This window comes from Catharus ustulatus, chromosome 21 (genome assembly GCF_009819885.2).
Source record: "Catharus ustulatus isolate bCatUst1 chromosome 21, bCatUst1.pri.v2, whole genome shotgun sequence".
NCBI classification, from domain to species: Eukaryota; Metazoa; Chordata; class Aves; order Passeriformes; family Turdidae; genus Catharus; species Catharus ustulatus.
In genome coordinates this window covers 3459526-3478500 of record NC_046241.1, presented here as the reverse complement: position 1 = coordinate 3478500, position 18975 = coordinate 3459526, and the positions used below count along the sequence as shown (strand labels likewise).

Here is an 18975-nt window from a genome sequence, read left to right as displayed (position 1 = left end):
CTCCTGGCATGTGCAGAGCAGGCAGGACAGGTCCCCCCTGGCCACTGGGCAGGCACAGCACAGGCCAGCGCTGCCAGGACCGGCAGCAGCCGCAGGGAGCTTGGCTGGCCCGGCCTGTCCCTGCTGCTCACCGGGTGCAGCTCCAGGTGCTTTGAAGCTGTCTTGTTTTCTCAAGGCTCTGGCCCACAGCTGTGCTTTATAAACACAGGGGTTTATTTTGTTTTTGTTTGCTTGGCTCGGGGATGATTCATTTCTCTTGGAAGCCCCGTGCAGCACATGGTGATGGGGAGCAGCTCTGTGGTCTCGCTGCAGGCGAGAGCCAGTGTTGACCAACCTGAGGGACAAATTGCCTGTGTTTTCTGTAAGTGACTGGACTGGAGGTGTGACAGGGATAATGCTACCCCTGGGACTCCTCTCCATTGTGAGTGTGGTGCTAGGTGTTAGGAACAGGAGATGCCAGCCAAAATACAAGGCAGCTGGCTGGCTGCCCCTCAGCATGTTTTTCTCCACTCTGACACTGCAAGCTCCCCCACAGCGGTGTTTTTTGCACCTGGGATGCCTCTCCCTCACAGAGCTGTGGGGAAAGGGCAGAGCTGCAGCATGGGGATGCTTTGTTGCAGATGGTGATGGAAAGGGGACCTTCAGCTCTGGTAGTCCTGACTGGGAACATAGCAGGAGCAGCACAGGGACAGACTGGTTGTCCCCTGGATCCACACTGCAGCTGTGTCCATGGCAGAGGCTGAGTTTGCTTATTTTGGAAGGCTGCTGAGGAGCTTTGCTTTGCATCCGTGGTGAGACTGGCTGCTTGTATGGGTACATGTACAGAGTGAGTTGTGTGTGAGCCTGTGTTAATATGTACAGAGCAGGTGGAAGAGTCTAGACTCTGGGCTGCACAGTTTGATGACCATTAACCTGTCGTGAAGCACACCTAGCTCCCAGATCAAAGCCAGGAGAGCCTCTGGCGGGTGATGCTACCCGGCACAGCACACCCAAGCCAAACAAAACGGAGGAATTCATCGAGGTTACACATCCTCCAGCACACAGCTGAAAGGAAGGGTCTGTATTTTCTCCCTGGAAACTTTGGAGAATGTAACCCTCTGGCTTTCAAGATAAACACTTGTAGTCATAGCCCAGCAATGCTGGCAGATGGACCTGTGCCCTGTAGTGTACACACACACACACACACACACACACACACAGAGACCCCTGCCACTCCCTCGGTGAAAAGGGATCCCAGCTCCAATGGAGATTGCTGTTGCTCTAGGAGCTGGTTCCTTTTGCCAGCCAATATCCTGACTTTGCTGTGCCTGGGCTTTGGCAGATGGGTGATGCTGTCCTTGGTGGGAGAGCACCAAGGGGTGGATGAAACATGAAAAGCAAGTGAGGAGAGGGGCAAAAAGATGCCATCCTATGTGTTTAATAGATAAACTACCCACAACCATTTGAAAAGCTGAAATTATTTCCCTAATGACATTGCTGGGAAGGATAATTTGTCTTCAGTGGCTCCTGGTTGGATGCTTTAGTATGAATTAAGGTCAAAAGGAGAAACCTTCTCCGTGTGTCTTTGCAGTGAATGTATAAGCAGGTAACAGCAGTGATAGAGCAGCCATGGGTGCATCCTGCACAGCCTGACCCTACTTCCCCCATCCATGCACCCCAGCACCCCATAAACTCCAGCTCAGCGTGGCCAGAGGATTTCCCTGCAGAGAAACCTTTAACAAGCATTCACTGCCATTTCCAGCATCCTGTGAGAGTCCCGCTGGGCACACCCCTTCTTGAGGACACCCCAAATCTGCCACTTGTCTGGCAGCCCGGAGCTGGTGACAGCTGCAGGTCCCCTCCCAGGGCTGCATGGGGCTGTTCCCTCCGGAGGATCCTGAACAATCCCCATTGTCCCCATGGCCATTGTTCCCCGCCCTGGTCCCGGCCGGGGTGCAGCTGGCAGGGCGCACAGAGGAGCCGATTGTTTGGGTTTTTGTGCTGCTGATGACACACCACTTTGGGACAGCTTCTTCCCATGACAGAGGCCTCTGGAGTCAAGTGCTGCATTTGCTCCTTTATTTATTTGTTTGGTTACTGCTTCTCATCTTTTCTTTCTTCTCTTCTCTTCTCTTCTCTTCTCTTCTCTTCTCTTCTCTTCTCTTCTCTTCTCTTCTCTTCTCTTCTCTTCTCTTCTCTTCTCTTCTCTTCTCTTCTCTTCTCTTCTCTTCTTCTCTTCTCTTCTCTTCTCTTCTCTTCTCTTCTCTTCTCTTCTCTTCTCTTCTCTTCTCTTCTCTTCTCTTCTCTTCTCTTCTCTTCTCTTCTCTTCTCTTCTCTTCTCTTCTCTTCTCTTCTCTTCTCTTCTTTCTCCTTTTCTCTTCCTTTTTTCCTTTCTTTGTTTTTTTTTTCCTTGTTTGGATAGGACTCTACTGAGGCTGGGGAAGAAGCCAAGGGAGTGCCAGTGGCCGTGCTGTGTGGGCAGCCCAGGTCCTCACCAACCCAGGAGGTTTCTGGGGGGGGAAAAGTCTTGCAGTGGCACTAATACTTAGCCATGGCAGTGCCCTGTGGTGCCACAGATGACTCAATAGCCTGCAAACTCATGCCTTGTTCCCCTGGGAGGATGTAAACCACACGTACCTGCTGGGCCAGGGGAGGATTAGCTGTCCAGAAGCTGAGCATCATGACATGAATAGATGTGTGCACTGTGAGACACAAAGGAAAAGGTTTCTGTTTTATTTTCCTAAGCACTCATGGCCTGACTGGCTCCCTGAGTGTTGATGGTCATGATTTTAAACCAGGTCCATGGCTCACATGACCCTGGGCAGCTCTGGCCTGGCCAGTGCTCCTCACAGCACTGGGCTGGGGGGCACAAAAATCTGCCAACAGACTCTTGGTGCTTGTCACCAGGAGCTGCCAGGGCTTCAAGGATTCGTTTGAACCACTACAGTGTGCTTCAGCTTGGGCATTCCCTATTGAGCTAGGAGGCTTGGGAGCCTTTATGTGCTTGGGTGGAAAGTCTGAGCATTGCAGCAGCAATGAAGTATGCAATAAAGAGAATTCCCTTTCCCTTCCCTGCACCTGCCCACCCTCCCATTAGTCTGAGCCTGTTTAGCAGGGACTGTGGCACGGGGCCTTATGGAAACACAGCAGCACCAGGCCTTGGGAAAATCCATGTTATTAGGGTGACATTTGGAAAAGAACAGGTCTGTGTTACAAGGAGAGTGCCCAAAGACAGAGGTGAGTTTTGACATTCAGGCAGAACCATGCCCATATCTCAAATCTTTAATCAAAAATGCCAATGGACTTGAAATATAAATTGGTTCATCCCTGTGGGTTGGATGAGGATAAAAGGGAGCAGCAGTGATCTTAGGTATGGGGCTCTCAGGTTTCTTTAAAAAAACATATGACTGGGGAAGTGATTTATAAATAAAAAGAACTGGCAGATAACATAAGCAGGGCAAGGAGAGTGGCTACAAGGGATGATGTTGCTCTTTGGATTAGTTCTTCATTCCCCATAAGCAAAATGATCAAAAAGTTGTGAATAACCTTTTAGCTGGAAAAAAAAAAAATCATGGAAGTTGTTTTTAACCACTAACAACACTCCCCAGGCCCAAGGGAAGTCAGCCAAAAGATTGTTGAGACCTTTAAAACTATTTTGACACAGTATTGCCTCACTTGTACTTAAAAAAAATGAAGACCCTGGCCCTTTGGCTGCATTTTATTAGAGAATTTAGGCCAGTTGTTGACTTGAAGGATGTAGGCAGCTGTTATTCCAATTCAGGGCAGAGGGAAAAATGTGGGGCCATCACGGAGTTGTGGTAGTTAACGAGCAGCGAAAAGCAGAATTCTGGTCTCAGAACCACTCACTTTTCTTCACCTTCCAGGTATGTGTGCCTTAGAAACTGAAAAACTGAGGAGGTGAAGTGAACAAATCCAGGAAAAGGTAGTGCTGGACCAGAAAGGGTTTGGTGGGTTTGTGTGTCTACATGTGTGCAAGCAGCTGAACCCAAGGGCACACATCTGCCAGCCTGAACATTCATTTGATTTTCAGGTGTCCTTGTTTACATGGAAAGGAGGTTTTTTTTTTTTTCATGCTCGGGAGTGGTTTTCTTCATATTCCAGTTCTCCTATGGAAGTTTTTTAAGCCTCTGTGTCTTTTTGACATGAATTTTTTCTGCTGCTAGCAGCTTCATTTTCCCATTACAGCATTACAGATTTTTAAGGTCCCTTCCAACCCGAGCCATTCTGTGATTGCCACAGTCACCAATGCCATGCCTGTCTGAGAAGCTGTGCCTTTGAGCTGGGAGAGGATTTTGCCACATGAATTCAGAGCAATTTCCCCAGCTTTTCTTTAGTGATTGATCTCCAGACAAAACATGTAACCTGGACACAGAGCTGTTGTTCTGACTGTGCACTCCAATTGATCCTGGGGCGGTTGTGCACGTGCAGGAGGAGTGGAGCTGAGCAGAGCCCAGCAGGGGTGAGCTGCCTGCTGTTCCTGCCTTCATGGCTGCTCCCACCTTCAGGTCTTTATTAATCCCTAATAGATAGTTCAACACACAGCCAATTGATTTGTGCATTGCTATAGACACAAACTCTTTAATCTCTCGTTCCTGGGCCATTTTATTTACAGCATGTGCTATTGATGGGGCTGTGTGTGACGCACTCACACTCCATTAATAATGCATTGACCAAAGACAAGGATGGTATAGAAAACACAATGCATTCTTGCCCATGAGATTTCTGTCTCTCCCTGCTCAATATGTCGCAGTGATTTTTTTACAGGTAAAATGCAAAGCATTTTTTTACTGACTTATTTATGCTACAGTAAAAAAAAAAGTTCTCATCCCTCAGCATGCTGCCCTCACCACACACAAATTATTGGTGCACACCTCACAAGGCCTTAGTCTGGTTGGCAGACTGCAACCCCAGCTCTCTCTAGACCACTGGAGAATGATTTATTTTCATCTGTCTGTTTTCCATGTGTCCAAAGGCTCTGTGCATTGGGATGTTCAGCTCTCTGGCTGCACATAGTTTGCCTTCAGCCTTGTTCCCTCCTAGGTAATACCCCTGAGCCAAGGCAGGCTCCCACAGGACTGGTTTTCTGGACATGTTCTGCATGTGATGAAGAAGGTAACCAGAACATGGACAAGTTGATTTTCAAGCTCTCTCACACCAAAACCTCCACCAGCCTGCCTGGGGAGAGACAGGACCTGAATCCCCTTGGCAGAGCCAAACCCTCTGGAGGTGAAATGGGCTCACGGGGCCCTGGCCAGCACTGCCCTCCAACCAGAACACGGCGCTTTTCAATCCCCTGCCCCAAAAGCAGAGAGCTGGAGCAGATGAGCAGATGCTGTGCAGCTGTGCAGCCAGATGTGGGACCCCACAGCCCCTCACTGACCACGCTGGGTGCCCCCACAGGCATTGCTCAGCACTGGCTCGACCGAAAGCAAAGGAGACGTAGCAAGAGCGAGGGGTCCAGTTCAGAACTCTTTAATACAAGCTTATATTGTTTGTGTTTCTGATTCTCTGTTCTCCCAACATCTGGGGACATTAACCCTCATATGTGTGTGAGCATGTGTATGAAGATATATACAAAATCACACAGTTAAATATTTAAGCATACAAGGTATTATATATTTATATAATATAGAACTTTAGGGTATAGGAATCAACAATGGCAAAATATTTCTGATGAATCTGACATAACTTTTTTTTTTTTTTTTGAGTGAAACATGACCTGTTTTTGAAAGACCAGAGGAATTTGTTGCTTATTCAAAGAAAGAGAAAAAGCTGTATAAAGAAATTCTGTGAAAATGATTTAAAAAACATCATGAACCAAAAAAAGGACAACTGTTAAAAACTGTATTGAAAAAAAAAATAAATTAGATGAACAATTGTGTAAATATAAATTAAAAAAGATGACAATCTTAATAAATAAGCTTTACTATTTACATCTTTATATATTGCTTGGAGACTTAAATTAGATCCGTTAAAAACAAACGAACGCAAAATAAAACCCAAAATTGGAGCAGCAAACGTACAGGCGTGAGGTACAGAATTAAGGGTTGAACTGTATTTTGCTTGTTTCTTTTTTTTTTTTTTTTTTTTTCTTTTCTCTTTTATACAGTAGACCAGTAGAATTCTTGTGAAAATAGATCCTCAGCACTTCATTGGAGTATTGGTTGACGTGGCTTCCAAAAGGTGCCAAGAAAGATTCCATAATAATAATAATAATAACAATAATTATAATAATAATAATAACCATAATAATCATAATAATTATAATAAAAAGATACAATATGATACATAAATATGGAAGAGCAGTTGGTAATATGAATACATTTTTCTCTAGACGAGATCACAGTTTTATTTGTAAATATTACACTGATATATATATAATATTACACATATAATATTATATATATATCACATATATATTTATATATATATTTATATATATAGTACGGCTCAATCCTGCTCCCAGTGAAGTCAACAGCAACAAAAACCTGTGTTGACTTGGTGGGAGCAAAATTCAGCCTCTGATCTGCAGACAGGTACGTAATTAAAGAGGCCGTACAATGCAAACTCCACAATGGTTCCAATTCCCTCTTGAATTGCTGGTGAAATGTTTCGTTAAAGCCCTGGTTCTTTGCACTCAGAAGATGGAAACTGGTGGTTGAATGTGGCCTCATCAAAGGAAGGAAAAACCAAAAGACTAAAAACTAAGCCAGAATGGGAACCAAAGACAACTTGGACTTGTTAGCTCCGCATCTCGACCCAACAGGACTAAAACCACCAACAAGTAGCACCAAGACTCCTCATCGAACACCTGAAGCCAACCCAAGCTCTTGAGTGTGGCCTCAGAGGAAGTGATTCTCATTCTTAATGAATCTTGGATGTGCAGATCCGGTGAAAAGGGGAAAACTCAGTTTGCCAAACGAAGACAGAAACAAAACATTAAGCCTCACTTTGCTCCTGCTAAAAGGAACAGGGGGGTTTGAACCCCCCAGGTGGGCAGAAACAGCCCAACACCAAATCCCTACTGCCCAAATTGACCATAGCTCCAAGGAAATGCATCTTGGGCACCTGGACCTGCTCCTGCTGATGTTCTGCTCATGCTTCCACTGAACTCAGTGGTCAAGGTCCTCCAGGGAAATGGGACTGTTCTCAGGGCTTCAGCATGCCCAGCATATAAGGTCACCTGGAGGCAGGAGTGCTGCTGCACCCTCAGCAGGGAGATGGCTTTCCCCAGAGGATGGGATAACATGGGAAAAACATAAAACAGATCAGCTCAGCTGCACCACTGACTCCAAAATGGGGCCCACAACCATAAAGCTATCTAGAGACATCTAGAGTGGATCTCTGCTGGGCATGTGGTCCTCTCCCAGTGATATGAACACGCCCATCAACTCTCACTGGGGCCTCCAGGGATTGGGCAGGGGAGGGCAAGATGCTGCTGAAAGGCTGGGAATTTCCACAGCATCCAAAACAGTTCAAAGGCCAGACTTCCAGCTCTGAAACCAATCTGGCCATCCCAGCCTTGGCTGACTTCGCCCCATCCCCTCCTGTCTTCTAGCTCGGCCTCAAATGGGCACAAGGGGCTGGAGTGTGGGAAGGGGTGGTCAGCACCCCGCTCCCCCAGAATGGGAATCACCTGTCTGCTCAGGTAGCAGCTTTCTCCTTCCCCCTTCACTCCCCGCCTCTCGCAGCTCTCCGGGATTCAGACTGTGCAGTGCTTCTGAGTGCAGTAATTAGAGCACAGTGAAATACTGGTTAAATGCGTATGTACAGTTGGATAACGTAAAAATAAGCACAAATACACACTTAAAAAAATAATCTGGAAAAAAACAAACAAAAACAAGCTCCACCCCCTCCCTCCCCCCACAAACAACAATATAGCAGGGGATAACCCCTTAGCCTTAGTTCCTGGACTTATCACAACACACAAGGAAAACAAAACCAGACAATGTTATAAAACCTCACGGTACTTCTAGGGAAATCTACACTTAGTATCTAGCTCTCTACTCAGCTGGCAGAGTCGGTGTTTTCCTTTCAAACACACAAAAATAGGCTTTTCTCTTCTTGGATTTGGATTACACGGGTTTTCTTTTCTTTTTCTTTTCTCCATTTTTTATAGGTTTTTGTTGTTTTCTTTTTTCTCTCCGATTCCTCTCTGTAAAGCCCCATATGTTATTTATTTTGCCCCACTTGAATCACTTGCAGCAAGAAACTTCTGTTGGCTATGGGGCTTTCTTTTTTCTCTCTCTCTTTTCTTTTCCCCCTTTTTTTTTTCTTTTTTTTTTTTTTTTGTTTTTTTTTCTTAGACACAGGTATAACCTAGAACAAACCGACAGTTACAACCAAGTGAAACTGAAACTGGAAGGGAGGTAGCTGGAACCCGATTCCAAGAATCCTCTGGTGCCATCCTCCTTTCTCAGCCTGGGGGGGACAGCGGAAGATGCAAGAAAAGCAGGAGGACACCAGCTCAGCCTGTCTGCCAGAGGGTGGGGAGGGAGAGGGGTAGCAGCTGATTGGAGTTTCCCACCCCACCGTGCACCATTCATCGCTTTCTGCTCCAGCTTTCCCTCCTTCTGGCCATGGACATCCCCCACAGCCTGGTGGCCCCACATAAGGTGCAGCCCTGGCTCACCGTGTGTGACAGAGAAGATTGTGGCACTAATGTGAACTGGACTTTGTGAGCAGCTAAATTTCACCAGCATGAGCACTCTCTTCTCTTCTGGTTTGATGTCGTCCTATGCTGCTGGCTCACTGGGTGGAGGTGGTGGTTGATGTCCCTCTCACCTTCCACCCACTGGCACCACAGTCAGGGAGAGTCTTTCCTAGGACTCCACTGGGCATTTGAGGCCCATACAGTGATAGATGATGTGAGGATCCAGATGGCTTTGCCCAAGGTTGGGAGCACAGGGGACAAGACCTGAGCAAATGTCCATTCCCCAGGGCTCCCCTCTTGGCATCTCTCTGAGTGCTTGGTACAGCACCTGAAAGTGCAGAGGGGATTTGCCATAATGGAAAAAAACCAAAAAACCCAAAACATTGGATTCAATGTGACTCCGAGCAGAACTATTTTCCACTCCTGATCCCATCAGCCCTACTGGAGGAGATGGACAGTGCCAATATAGTAGTTAAAAAAAAACAAAAACAAATAGCAGCATGGAAAGCCTGCCAGTGGGAAAGGGAGTTGGGGCACACCAGGACTGCAGGAGGGAAGCTGAGGAGTGATGCTGTGCTGGTGAGAAGCCACTGTCTCCCTTGAGCTGAGGTTTCCATCTCAGCAAGCAGGGGTTGGCTCTGGCTGGCCAGAGGGGCTCAGCTGGCCTTGAGCTCCTGTGAGCCCACAGCAGCAAGTGGCAATAATGTCTGTACAGACCTGTCTCTCCTGGGCACTGTCCAAGTGGAAAAGCAGATGGGAAATCTCCTCCATGCTGAGCTCTGCACTGGGAAGGGCATTTCCAGGATGCACTCAGGAGCTGAACTGAGGCTCCCTTGTTGGGATGAAACCCAGGTGGGATGGAGAGGGGAAATCATGCCAAGATGCCTCAGGCATGGAGGACGTGAAGTGTTGTCAGTCTGAAAGGCTTTTGAGGGTGTGAGCTCTTCTGGTAGGCTGGGTGGCACACGAACAAACTGCCAACCAAACTGGGGAGGGCAAAGGGACCAGAAGGAAGCAGCAACCTTTGCACAGATATTTACTTCCCATATTAGAAGGTGAGGGGCAAAAGTGGGGGATGTTCAGTCTAACTCCACAGCAGGAACCCTGATTCCCTGCACCTCCCTTTCCAGGACACCCCTGCATAGAGGGGGCAGAGCCATCCACACAGCTCCCATGGCCACTCCTTCCCTAGGAATAGCTGGAGCTTCACAACAGAGAGCTCCTCACCTTCTTTATGACAATCACCTCTCCAGGCCTCTACTTTAGTTCTTGAGATTTTTATCTGGTTCATTCCAATAGAAACAACCCCAACAGTGGTAACAAGTACCTGGCTCCTTGCACCTATTATGCTATTTTTTTTTTTTCCATTTCTCCAAATTTTTACATCCTTCTCCATGAGCTAAATGACCCCTCCCCTTACCCTTCTGCCTTGCTCCAGTGCCTAAAGTGGGGAAAAATCTTTTTCTTTTTACCCAGTAGATTGTGTAAGTCACGACAGTCCCAAGGAAGAAACAAACTTAACACTGGGAAGGATGCTCTTTTGGATGTGTGCTCTTCCTAGCAGGAGCTTGGAGCAGCAGACACATGCCCAAGCCACACTGGAATGATCTCTGGGGCTCCCCTGGGATGGGCTGTAGCAGCAGCAGTGTTGGATGCCCTGGGTGTCTCAGTGACTCAATGTAATGAACCCTGTGAGGAAGGGAATCACTGAGGGTTTGGCACATGATCCCCTCTGGGCTGAAGCAGGAGGATGACAGGGAAGTGGGAGGTCTGCTGCAGCTAATGCCCTTCTTTCTGGAAGGTTACAAACAGCTAGGCTGCTGGTCTATCCCAAGTGTCCGACCCACTGGCCTGGCAGTTTAATACTGACAAATATGGCCAAAATTCTAATACTGTCTCCTAGGGGCCTTTCCTCATGGCAGGTGTCTCCTCCTCCTCCTCTTCCCCTCTCCTGAGAAAACAGGAGCACGAAGCAGTTGTCAGAATTAGATCACCATAAGAGTGGGGCGGAGGAGAGAACCACTTGGCAGGGTGGAGACCAGAAAGCAGATTCCTTTGGCTGGCTGGTGTCCTGTTTTCTTGCCCCAATGCTGAGGAAGAGACCAGAGGGTTTGAAAGGCAGGTTGTAGGTAAGCTTTAAGGCAGACTGTTTGGTTGCATGGGGTTGTTTTTCACCCTGTCCTGACACAGTAAGGAAACTATTTGTATGGGACATAGCAGCAGGAGTAGCAGCAGCAGACATGCTCAAATGACAAGTGCGGGTGCGAGTTCCCCTCTCTGTGCTCCTCAGAAGCAATCATCCATGATCTCAATGCCAGTCCTTGGACTCCACACTCCCTCACTCCACCACGGGACCGCCTGCCCAGCTCCACACAGAAACGTCCCAGAAGCCCTGCAGGCTACAAGGGGGCTTTTTGTTGGCTCTTTGAGGGCAGGGGGAGAAGGAGGAGCTGTACAGAAAGGCCACTGCAGTCTGCTGAGCTGCCTGGCTGGAAGTAGCATTCCTGTGAGGAGCAGATGCATCCCTCATCTCGAGCTGGCTGGGTGCACTCGCCAAGAGGCCCAGCCCTGTGGAGATCCCACCCCAACCACAGTGCCCCGAGCATGCGATACCTTGGCATTCAGCATCAGAAAAGGCTCAGCCTGGAGTCCTCCAAGAGCTCAGCCTCTTGCACGAACGGTCTGAGTTGTGAGTGCTGAGGAGGTGAAAGTGTTTTTGCGTTGATCATAATCTCTCACTCTTTCTCTCTCTCTCTCTCTACTTATTTCTATAAATATGTGTACATAAATAGTTTGTTTCTCGCCTTGAATCTAGATATGAACTGTTCAAATTAGGTGGGCATAACATGCTGTTTTGATACATGAAAGTTGTCTTGACTTGACTCTTGGTTGCTTTTTTTTTCTCATCATCACTATTTAAGATATAATTAATACAGAAACCCCTACTTTGAGTTCTCCTTGGACAAAAATTAAAGGCAGACTGGTTGAATTCTAAGGGTCCCTGGTGCAGAAATGCCATCCAGTTGAGCAGCTAAATGTTAAAAACGATACCAAAAGGGATGTGGTGTCTCTCCTAGCCTGCCTTGAGCAGTGTGGTCCTCCTTTCCACGTCACTTGGCTTTACCCAAGACTGAAGCCACGGAGATCTTTCTGGTTGTGCTCTTGGGCGTTGGGGTCCCGGCAAGCACACTCTCCTTGTAGGTCACAGGACATAGGAAACGGTGTCACCTGGGAAAGAAACCAAAACCACAAAACATGAAGGATGGAACACACCTACAGCAGCCTGGAGAACAAAAAAAAATCTCTGGGGTGAAATCTTCTGAGAGAGATCAACTGCAATCTTCACTGTTATTTTTTTACAGTGATTTATGTTAGTGCTGAGCTGGTTCTCCACTGAGGTTCCTAAGGGCTTATGGTTTGGGTGCTGCTGCTTTATTGAAGTCCATTTGTGCTCTTGACTATGAATGTTCTTGGGTTCAATTCCTGAGGAGCTGAACCAAGCAGTGTCTCACAGATCAGTGAGGCTGGAGTCCACCAGAGAATTCTGTGAACATCTCTTGTTTTTGAGGTCAGGAGATGCAGCTAATGGGCATGGAGGCACAGCAGAGGAATGCAGTGGGAGACTGCTGCATTCACCGTTTGTCATCTCCCTGTGACCCCTCTGGAGAAGAGTGGGAAGGAGCTGAAACAATAGCCTGGCCACTGAAAGCTGATTTGGGTCTATTGCATCACAGTATTTACCTGCAGAAAAGGCAGTGGGACAAGTGTCTCACTTGCCCTGAAGTGAATTCCCAAGAATTTCTCCTATCTGCACAGACTGAACAAATGACCTCATTCCCCTGCTTTACACTCCTTCCAAGGCAGTGCCACAACCTGTTCCAATGTTCCCAGTGAGGGCTGCACACGCTCTGTCTGCTCCCCCTGGCTCTGCTGCCACACGTTCACTCTCCCTTTCACAAACACTTTTCTCCAGGCTACGAGTCTGCCTGTTCCCTATGCATCACCCACAGCCCACCTAGGAATGTGGACCCAGCACTGTGCTGTCATCTCCATCTAGACCTTCCACACGTCCCTGCCTGTCCCTCTCCAGGATGCCTTTCTCCTGACGCACACAATTTGGGAAGGAGGGGTGTGGAGCTTTATTTCACAACTGGGGAGCCTAAGGCAGGGACATGCTGACAGAGACACTAAATAGCCAGCGCTCATCACCAAATTCAGGGCTTGGAGAGCCTCCTCCCCTTGCTTTTGATTCCATTCACAGGAGACCCGACCCTCCAGGTGGAATAGGGTGATGACTCTTCATCAAGCCATGGCCTCAGTGACTTATGAACTAAATAACCAGTGAACAATCTGAATCTACAATTGCGCAAATATGGAGATTGCAAGGAGAAGAAAGAGTCCAAAACGTTAGAAGTAAATGAATCCAAATAACTGGCAACTGGATAAGTTTATAAACTGCAGAAAACAATAGGAACTTAAGGGTCACTTGATCCAACAGAAGCCAGCCCAAGCAGGACTGTCTCGTATCACAGTGTTATGAATATTCTTAGATAGGAAAACAGAGAAGTCTGCAAACAATGGGGTTTGAGGAGGAGGCTGAGGAGGGATTGTTTAATGACTGAGTTAAAATACTGGAAAGAAAAAATAAAAGATACATGCAAAATAAAAACTGAGCTTTTCTGTTCAGTGTAGAAGGAAACATTTTGGTTTAGATTATCTGTTACATTTCAGGTTTGACCTTTCCCTTCAAGACAAACAAATAAAAAAGACTATTTCACAGCAAAAGTTTTGTCTTGAAGTCTTGAAATAAAAACTTGTTTCACTTAGAAAATGGTCAAACAAAACATTTAAGTATGCCTGGAGTTTTCCCTTTTTTTTTTTTTTTTTTTTTTTTTTTTTTTTTTTTATTTTTATTCTGAATCATTCAGTTCAATCTGGATTTGGCAATGATTTTGACTTAAAAAAATTCTCCCTGATGTACAATGAAGCTACTGGTTGGAGGCGAGATCTGGGAACCTGATTCTTTCATTTGTCTTGATCAAGCTTTTTCCTCTCCCTGGCCTGCATTCCCTGTGTTTGCCTGTAACAATCTGACAAAGGCGATTAAGTGGCCCCTTCATTCAGAGGAGACACAGGGAAGATGGATCCACACTCTGCATTGAACACAGGTCAACCACACACCCAATTCAGGCATTTCAGTGAAGTGTCTGAAATTAGTGGTGACAGCCTACTGCACTTTGTCTCTGCTGCTGTCCAGGCTTAAGGAAGATGTGCTGCAGGCATGGAGAACCCAAACATGCTCCCATTTCACCTGCAGGAACATCAGAGCCAGCAGAGAAAGCCCTGCATGGCTGTGTCTCCTAACCACCAACTCACATTCCCCTCACCTACTCTTTGCTGAAACAGCAGGCACGTACAACCAAACTGGCATGAGTTTGATGTTGCCTTAAATGTTCTGCCTCCTTCATTCCCTCTCCTCCCATTTCTCCTTGTGAATCCCTTGTTTTCCTCTTTGCTTTCTCACAGGCTATGTTCAGCCCTGGAGCAACCTGGAAAGGTGCACACTGGGTTGCTGCTGCATTACAGCCAATTCCTGGGGAGATGGAGCAACTAGAGAAGAAATGTCTGGCTGTTTATTGTCTCCCAATAGTGGTCATGGACAGAAGAGCAGAAGCTTTCTCTGAGGCAGAGCTGTGGCCCCAGAGCAGACAGCTTCATGGCTCAGCAGCAGTTCCCAGCAGTGGGTAGCCTGATGGAGAAGGGTTTCTTCCTGATCAGATCAGTCTTATTCACTTTATGTCCCTTATGGAGGCTTTTTATGCAATTCGATTTTTACAGTGCTATTGTCCAGATAGATGAATTGTTTTGTCTTATGGCAGTGAACTCCAGAGATCAGTTTTCTATTATGTGAAAAGGCAGAGATTTCTATGGGTAATGAGCACAGCCACAGTCATATTAGACATGACAAAATTCTCAAAAAACTTAGCAGTAATACAGGGTTTTCCGCTTTAAACAACATTTACAACAAACACACATTTGAGTTCCCCAAGGACCTGATTTCCATAGGTATTTAGGGAATTTAACTCACACACAGAATCTGCTGGGACTGTCTGAAGCACCCAACTCAGGGAAACTGAAAAACCCCTTAAAAGAAGGACTGTCTGTTGCCTTGGGCTCACACAATGACAGCCTCTGGAGTACACAGCCATGAAATAGAGCTGCTGGATGTGCTAGAAATAATAAATGCTGAGCCTTTCACTGAATGATAGCCCATTTAGGTGTGGAGCCCAGATATACATACTCCAAGATTAACTACCTCTTTTCTTTTTAAATAGGTCTGTGAAAGCCCAACTCATTACCAGGATACACGACCTGCATTGAAATTTCCAGATAGACCCATTGTTGAGCCAGGAGTAAGGAGTCAGCTTCTCTTCCTTCAAAACACCAAGCCCTGCATTTCACCTACATCCATCTCCCCATGCAGAAAACCTGGAAAATGTCTAGAGGGGGTGAGAAGAAAAAGCTAAAAATTAAGCTTAGGGCCTGTCTTGGACATTTGATAAAGTAATGCAGGATACTGCATCCTCAGACCAGCTAAAATAGATTGAAAAAGACATAAGTGAAGAACACAGCTCCACACACCTACACACACAGCTCTTGGAGATGATCCAGAGCAGTCATGGCACCGGATCAACAACGCTCAGGGGAATGTGAGTCACGCCAGAACCACACTGGACCACAGACTATCCATCATCAAGAGAAAAGAGACACAGCCTCCATCATTCCTGTCACCTGGAGTGTGCAGGACATGACACACCCTGCTCTGAACCTAGCGGAGCAGGTGTGGGCTCACAGGATGGGCAGGAGGCTGGCACAGACACCCAGGTGGAACTCACTGAGATCCAAAACATCTCAACCAACTCCCCACCAATGCTGCACAGTGCCTGACCTCAGAGTTCCTTCTCCATCAAGGCATGGGAGCCCTAAGCATCCTCTCCCACACTGAGTGATGAGACCTTGGATAAAACTCAGGCTGCCTCTTAGAAATAGGGCTAGATCTGTCCCGGATGCCGTGCCCCCAACTGTGGGAACAAAGACAACAATGTGACAGAGCAATGCAGAACCAGGATGCAGGTCATGGAAAGAGTGAGAGGTCATAGCTCCTCACTACATGCACCTATCTGAAGAGGCTGGTGACATCCCAAGGCAGATCCCTGCTGAGAAAGGCCAGTCTGTAGGGAACTGGTGGGAATGTTGACAGGAGAAATCCCAGATAGGTACAGGGAGGGATGGAAAACAGCTCTGCAAAGGCTGTAAGCTTGTTCCTCACAGAGCCTGGTATCAGGCTGACCTGGCTGTGCCTTTCTGCCTGTGCCTGGGGCTGGCTCACAGCAGCACCAGGGCAGGCAGGATTGGGCTCAGGGAGGGGAAAGCAGGGGAGGAGGGCTGCAAAGTGTTGGGAAACAGGCTGTTGTTAGATTTCAGCCCTGAAGTGTTTGCGAAATCTCCCAGACAGGCCTCGCTGGGGCTGTGGAGGCCCTGCTGCAGGCAGAGCCTCGGCGGGCAGCGTGGCCTGGGAGATAAGTGTGGCAGCCTGTGCTGAGTGTCACAGCCCTGTGCCTCCCCAGAGCCTCCCAGCTCAAACACCAGCGACTAGTCTGTTCCCTGACAAGGCCCTTGTGGGATAAAAAAGCTTCTTGGAAGGGTCTTCCCAGTGGTTTTCAGCATTGAGGTCACCAGTCTGAGATAACGGAGCGAGCCCCCTTTTTAGCTCTGAGTGGTGGTATGTGGGTTCATACCTAGGGCACTGCTCCAGAGGGCCTGGGAAGACAAAGTTGGCAGGAAACCTTCTCTTCATGCAGAAAATGCAGCTCTATAAGGTTGAGTTTTCTGTTAACTACCCCACCATAAACTGAACTTTCCCCCAGTGAAACCAGCAACTGTGGTGAATCGAGACGCAGCTCAGCTGAACCCAACAGATGCTCTGCTCTCTCCATGGTGTGCAAATTGGGAGCAGCCTCACCAGAACCAGTGGGAGCAGGATGGCCCCGAGCCAACAGGGATTCTGGGGAAAGCCCAGCCCGCATGGATCCCGCATCCCGCCTGCGCGGAGCAGCGCGAGGGAGCCCCTCTGCCAAACCACACGGAGCTCAGTCGCTCAGCAATCAGCTGTGCTTCCTACTCTCGTGCTACTGATTGTGCAAACATGAATGTAATTAGTCTAAATAATCACCAAAGATTTAATAGGAGCCAGACCACCCAGAGGCCAAATAGCTGGCGGTGGAGCAGGGAAGGTTTGTTCGCTGTTTTTTGTAACACTTGCTAATGAAGTGAGGTCGGATAGCAAAGCAAACACCCTCCACCAGCACATCCCCTGGGAATGCTGTATGTTGTGGGAAGCCCCATGTCCCTTGAAGCCAAGAACAGTTCTCTCAGGATAGGCAACATGTGCTACTACCATCACTGCTTTTAATTTATTGACGCCTGGAAAGCCTCCCTGAAGGATTATGAAACCAAGCTCTGAGCCCCAAAATAAGCTCCCATCCCAACCAACCCTGACTGGAAATGCTCCTCTCACATGGCAAACAGCTCCAGCCAGTGCGCCTGTGACCGAGGGCTGCTGGGGAAGTGAGTTCAGCCACATGTCGGGGAGAGCCCGCGTGCTCGGAGCACGCAGCCGCTGCCAGAGGCATGGAGCAACACTCAGCGCTGTGTCCTGCCTTCCTCCCTGCTCACCCACCATTCATTGTATCTCCCTGCTAATTATAGAGCTGACAAACACACCCAGCTCTGGGGACAGGCCAGTAGTTAGGAGCAGCATGGTGGCAGGAGCATCAGTTCTGGATAAACAGGATTTCCTCAGCTGGGGTGGTCACTTAAGCTTCTAATGGCACCAACTGTCTCAAACCACGTTGTGGCAATGGAGAAAGATCTGAGATTGCCTAAGACGGGTCTGTGTTGCAGACAGAGAGCTCGGAGAAGGTGCTTATTTCTCCAGAATACTGAGAAGTGGTTATTTCTGTTGGATTAGGGGTAGGAGTGCAGACTCATCCCCCCCCACTTCCTGGGGAGACAGGTCAGCCTTTGGAAATCCCTGCTGGAGCCAGCAGCAGCCCCTCAGTTCAAAGCTCCTTTCTTTAGGCCTTGAATTCTCGGCCATAAAGTCTCTGAAGAGGTTTTGATAACTGGCCTATCTTTTAGATAAGCAAAGCTTTGGATGAATCCCACACAGCCCTCTATCTACCACAAGTCCTCATTTGTTTTCCGCCAAGGCACTTGCTGGTTTTCCTCTCCAAGGTGTTGGACAGAAATGTCAAGAGCCTGAAGGGACAGGACAGTTTTTCTCTTTTTTTACCAAGTGCTACATGGCAAAGCAGTTGAAGGAAAACCTGAGTGATAACTGAGTGAGGCAGGTTTTTCTCGTGGGAGCTGAAGGTTTATCCCTTCTGCAACAAAAAGGAAAGGCAGAGAGGAAAGCAGATGAAAGTTCATTCCATTTTACAAATGGCTAAAGTTGAGGGAATGTTAAAACAGCAAATTCAGTGTATTTAAATGCACAGGGACCAGACTGCAGGACCTTCAACCAGGCAAATCTGCAATCCAAGTCTGGAACAAAGTACGTAAGCAGAGCCTAAAGAAAGAATTTCTGATTTCTGCAAGACCTTTCTAGACAGTCTTGTCTAGGGAAAACTTATAAAAGAGAAGGGGAAGAAAAGAAGTGGAGGAGACAGTTACTGGAGAGAAGATTTCCTGAAATGAATCAGAGGAAACAGCCAGAGCCTCTCCCAGCAGTGCTGCTCACCCCACGAGCTCCTTGCAGGCGGCCAAGAGCCCAGAGACAGCCAGCAATGCCCAGGTTATTTATTTCCCTCACTCTGGCAGTGTCACGTATGTAATGTTTTAGAAAATAGTGTCTTCTTTTATCTGCAGCAGGGTACAAAGCAAGAAGCAGCTTCCTAGAGCAGCCAGGCAGAAGGGAGCTGGCAACCTGTGCTGGGTCAGGAGGGGAGGAAGATTAAAAGGAGATGGGATTTTGCTTTGTCCTTCACGGAAGACTTTATCCCCTCCAGATACACAACAGAAGCTTTCTCTCCCTTGGAGGTTGGCGGCAATGGCCTTCCTGTGTCTCAAAGCTGCTCCTGGGTCATGCACAGGGCAAGCTGTGAGCAGCACGACCCCATCCCCTGCCCCAGCAACAGATCTGCCATCAGCCCCTGCTCCCCACACAGCCTGCCCGTGTCCCTGCTTCCTTGGGTGGCACTCGTGCCTGTGCCAGCCCTGGCTTCTCGCCCACTGCAGGGAGACACTCATCAATTAGCGCA

The 18975-nt window shown here is 47.8% G+C and overlaps 1 protein-coding gene across 1 annotated transcript in view; it reads right to left on the bottom strand.

Annotated features, from left to right (window-relative positions):
- Positions 1 to 5456: 5456 nt before the first annotated feature.
- Positions 5457 to 18975, bottom strand: part of PAPPA (pappalysin 1) — a 180033-nt gene continuing 166514 nt past the window's right edge. The window contains exon 22 of the mRNA XM_033077497.2: positions 5457 to 11881. Coding sequence (XP_032933388.1) covers positions 11774 to 11881 — 108 coding nt within the window. The 3' untranslated portion in view covers positions 5457 to 11773. The remainder of the gene's footprint in view (positions 11882 to 18975) is intronic.